General features: G+C 38.1%; 1 protein-coding gene across 1 annotated transcript in view; it reads left to right on the top strand.

The window, feature by feature from the left end:
- Nucleotides 1–273: 273 nt before the first annotated feature.
- Nucleotides 274–5,055, top strand: part of SUGT1 (SGT1, suppressor of G2 allele of SKP1 (S. cerevisiae)) — a 23,833-nt gene continuing 19,051 nt past the window's right edge. The window contains exons 1-3 of the mRNA XM_010287630.1: nt 274–388; nt 1,610–1,679; nt 2,027–2,097. Coding sequence (XP_010285932.1) covers nt 274–388; nt 1,610–1,679; nt 2,027–2,097 — 256 coding nt within the window. The remainder of the gene's footprint in view (nt 389–1,609; nt 1,680–2,026; nt 2,098–5,055) is intronic.

Here is a 5,055-nt window from a genome sequence, read left to right as displayed (position 1 = left end):
TTATGTTTAAGGCATTTCAAAATCTTGTTTCTGCCTCAGTAAGAAAGAGGCTCCTTGAATTTGATATAATTGGCAGGTTCCTTATACTTCAAGATCTGATGTTTAAGCTTTGTGGATGAGAACTGAGCAACAGGTTATGCCAGTTAGGATATTTTCTTCTGAAATGTCTCTTGCTTGATAGAGTTTGGTACTGTATTTTTATGTTTTTTACCTGTATTTTTTTAATTTTTAATAAAATTACTGTATTTTACCTGACTTCCGAGGTGCCGTTTCATGTCTTTCTGTGTGTCAATACAGGAACTGACAACAGCTTTGGAGAAGAATCCAGATGATGCCGAATATTATTGTCAACGAGCTTATGCTCATATTCTTCTACAGAAATATGCTGGTAACATCTTCAGACAACACAGAATCCTCTTACAAGTGTATTATGACATGTTCTTTACAGAAGATGTCTTCAATTTGCAGACAAATACAGTAAAAACAGAAAGTGTTACCTGTAACTTAATATGCTGATTCTACAGTTAGGGCATAATATTATAATTTGTCTTTGTTTATTTTGTTTCTGCAAAACTTGCAGAATTGGGTACTCTGCAGTCCCAGCTTTCCATTTGATTTTTGGCTAGTATTATCTTGACAGCTTTTTTTTTTTTTTTTTTTTAAGTAGACTTCTTAGGCAGATTTTAAGCTTTGTGTTGTAAGCATCTTCCATCCTTATGTTTTTGGTAGAGACTGAATCCTGTCACGGTAGGAATGTGATAACTGAATAATGCCTGGGAAAAAGATTAATTGAGTAACTTTTACGTCTTTAATATAATAACTTTTAATGTCTTTTAATAAAAGACATGGACCTGTTAGAGCGGGTCCAGAGGAGGGCCACCAAAATGCTCAGAGGGATGGAATACCTCTCCTATGAGGACATGGTGAGAGACGTGGGGTTGTTCAGCCCAGAGAAGAGAAGACTCTGGGGAGACCTTATTGCAGCCTTCCGGTACTTCAAGGGGGCCTATAAGAAAGACGGGGACAAACTTTTTAGCAGGGCTTGTAGCGATAGGGACAAGGCATAATTTTTTTAAACTAAAAGAGGGCAGATTTAGACTAGATAATAGGAAGAAATTTTTGACAATGTGGGTGGTGAAACCTTGGTACAGGTTGCCCAGAGAGGTGATAGATTCCCCATCCCTCGCAACATTCAAGGTCAGGTTGGATGAGGCTCTGAGCAACCTGATCTAGTTGAAGATGTCCCTGCCCATGGCAGGGGGGTTGGACTATAGATGACCTTTAAAGGTCCCTTCCAACCCAAACTATTCTATGACTTTAAATTAAGATCTGATCTATTTTTTCTTTCTAGTAAAAACCAAACAGATTCACACTTCAGACCTAAATAGAGGATTTGACTAAGTCATGCTTCATCTTACATAGATCTCTGTAGCTGAATGAAGGGTTCATCCATAGCAGTTGTGGCTAGATTAATTCAAAGTGATTTGCGTGCAACCTAAGAAAGCTTACATAGTACACCTTACAAAATTTTCACTACTGAAAGTCTCACAGTTCACTGCTTTTTATAACTTATTATTATGTTCCTGACCTTTAAACTGACTTCCAACAGATGCAGTTGCAGATGCAAAGAAGTCCCTAGAACTCAACCCCAGTAATGCTGTGGCACTCCTTAGAAAAGGGTACGTATCATGTATTGCGCTTTGAGAATATTGTGATAATCTGTAGGGCAATACTAGTATTTGGATTATAGCTCTATACAAGCTTTTTGCAACACCATGAATGAATAAATTTAATGCCGTACTGCTTGTAACCCATCCATAATAAAGCCATGGTTATAAGAAGCAGTTTAGTTTGGGTGATTATCTTAACATCCTGGCCTTTTCAAAAACACACCTTTTAGGCGATTTAAATTCTTACATGTGTAATTTTAACCAATATAGTGTGTAAACTAAAGATGTTGTGATCTTCAGAATGCCATTTAGATTGAAAAGTAATTACCATTTCCTTGTGTCCTTATTCATGTCAGGTTAGGTGAATATCATATCAGAAACTATGCATCTGCTCTAGAGTCTTTCAGAGAGGCACAAAGGTTGGACAGTAAGTATTAACATTTCTTGTGTGCACAGTATTCCGCTGCTAATGAGAAAAAACTTTTTCTAATGTGTTAGCTGAAAGTAAAGATAAAGGCTTTCTTTTCTTTAGAAGGCTAATGAATTAGGTGCCTGATTTGAGATGTCTGGCTTTTGGGAAGGTTTGTGTAATTACTGCATTAAAGAGTAAAACTGCTTAAAAATGCATTTGAAAATTATTAAGCAAGTGGTATATTAATTTAGGTTTCTTTCTTTATAAAATGGAGGGTGTTTTCCTGCTTCTCGGAGGTCTTACAAGTAAATGGTGGCAATGTGTAATAGAAACATTTCTGAACAGAACAGGCTCCTTATATGTAGCTGGAATTTTTTAGTTGCTAAACCATTTGACAGACTGGTCTTCAGAAAGAACATGCACCTCGATGGGCATTCAAACGGAGAAAATGGATTTTTTTTTTAATCTCTTAGTGTTGGTCTCCCAACTGGACTTGTGCATTTTTAGTTTATGGAGAATTAGAGCTTTTTTAAAAATCTCACTTCCTTCTGGAAGGAGGGAAGGAGTAGATCAATACTGAAAGCTTTGGCAGAGGACACAGGGAAGCATACAACAAAGCAATTGCAAGATAGTTGTGATTTCTTTCTCTTCCCTCCTGTCCCTCATTTTAAATCACTCTCCCTCTCCCCATTCCACTCCCTCCCTTCCCAACAGCAGAAGAACCTGTTAAGAAAAACACCTTGAAAGGTTCCACAGAGCAAAGTGCACTAACCCAATAAGCATTGTCATGGTCTCAGATCTTCTTAGTATGTTTTCTTATCTGTAACGGTGGCTGAGACCTGGAAGTTTAGCAAAAATGTAGTTACTTTGCCTCCCCCAAATAAGCGATCTGCTCCTCTGATCTAAAACTGGAGTTTCATGGGAGTGTAAGCTAATTGAAGTGCTTGCTGCCTAGTGATTGTGCTCCCTCCCACTGTTTGCTTGTTTAGCCTCTCCTTTCAGTGCATTGTCTGCAAAAAAATACTACTTTTAAAGTATTTTCCCCATAGATTAATGTGTTGAAATGGAGCAATCAAGAGTGTGAGTGCTGAAACCAGCAGACTTGAAGCAGCAGAGCAGTATTAGGGCAGTGGTGATGGTGGTGGAAGGGGGATGTGGTGGAATTGCAGCAACTGTTAGTTGTCTGCTTAGGCTGCTCTGGAACAGCAATGAAAATATAAGAAATTTCCTGAAGTTCTTTCCATTTTGGTAGATTTGATAACTAGGTAGTCTCCACTAGAAAGACACTAGAACACTATACTGGAAGGACAAATGTGTCTTTGTAATCTAGCCAAGTTCTCTATTTAGTATCTTCCCATGAAAAGAAATGATTCCTTCCAGTGACTTCTGTAGATCTCCTTACTTGATAGGTAACTTTTCATACATCTCTAAACTTATCACTCTTGAATTTAATTGAATGATTCATCTATATTTTTTCATACTCTTGCCCCACCTCAAGCAACTGCTATCCATTTGAGGCTTTGCATGTGCATGGATTTTGTTACCTTTCTAGTTTGTCAGTTGGAGGTGTTCAACATACGGAATATACACAAAATCTCCTCAGGCCAGAGCATGACGTCTTTTTTTTTTTTTTTTCCCATTCTATTTAACCTCACATCCTACTTACGTTGTAGGGTGCAACAGCACACAGAGCTGCACATAACTTTTTAGATAAGTCAGTGAATACCAGGACCCTCTTAACTAATTCAGAATCCCTGAAATACAGCACAGCCTTCTCCTGTGTTGAATTGCTTGAGTTCTACCTGTTTGAATTTTATTTGCTGTTGTTTTGCTGATTATTGAGTTGAAGTGTTTCTGAAGCTTCCCAGTCCTTCCTGATTGCTCTCTCATCTGAAGATTGCCTCTGCTGTGCTTCCCATATCTTGTTATAAAATTCTGTGACCTGCTGTGAGATGAGTAGTCTCCTGAAGGCCTTTTTAAAACTACAGATTTTTAGTAGATTCCTTTCCATATATTACGTAATTTGCTGGCAAGTTTATGTTGGTAACAGAGCTTGCCTTTGCAGTTCTGTGGAATGTTTGATGGATCCCAGGTGAAAACAATTGTGAACATAAGCATTTTGGCAAAACAATTAACTTCCAGTTAAATGCAGCTAGTGCAAAACGAACACAGCGCAGTGGGAAAATTTGCCACATATGGCTAAGCAGGTGAGAGAGAGAGAAGACTTCAGCTGTTGCTGCCTCCGAGAGAATTGCTGTGCTGGGGAATTCTTTGCTGGCAAGGCTGGTCTCTGCCACACAAGGGGGCAGAAGTACACTGGTACATGTTTCTGTTCCTGGCTGATGTAAGGGCTGTTTTAACTCTTGATCTGGAATGCTAACAATGATGAGCTTCCTACTTGTGCCCGTTACTGAGAAGATTGTCAGGCCCAGGGTACTACGGCAAGCTTTCCATTATCACCTACGGTGATAACTAAATAAGGCTTGACGTGATGAACTGTTGAATGTGCAATGTGTCTTTATTTTATAAAATAACCTTAGGAAGCAAGATTCCTTTCGCTTAACCATGAGACTAGACATGGAAGATTCCTTTCACTTAACCATGAGACTAGACATGTGTGGATTTTTGGAGTTCATTAATTTGCCTTAGATTGAAGAAGCAGTGTGATCTCTTCAGTATGTTACGTGGATTTAGGGTGATTATACTCAAATATTCTTGGTTTTTTTGCTGTGACCATCTAATGAATTTCATAAAGGTGGAACGTGTCAACTTTTTAAAGAAACGTCTTAGTAGGTACTTTTCTTGTATTCTAAGAGTTAGTAGATTTTCAGTAAGTGAAGACCCAGTTAGCTTTCTAAACTAGAAAGTTATTAATAGAAGTTGTTAGTTCTTTGGGAGGATAATGCAATTGTAGAGTACAAAAAAAAAAATTATTTTGCCCTGAATTATAAAATGTGCTGGGATGCAGGGAAA

This window comes from Phaethon lepturus, unplaced genomic scaffold (genome assembly GCF_000687285.1).
Source record: "Phaethon lepturus isolate BGI_N335 unplaced genomic scaffold, ASM68728v1 scaffold7255, whole genome shotgun sequence".
In the NCBI taxonomy this organism is placed as follows: Eukaryota; Metazoa; Chordata; class Aves; order Phaethontiformes; family Phaethontidae; genus Phaethon; species Phaethon lepturus.
This window is presented reverse-complemented; position numbering and strand designations above follow the sequence as displayed.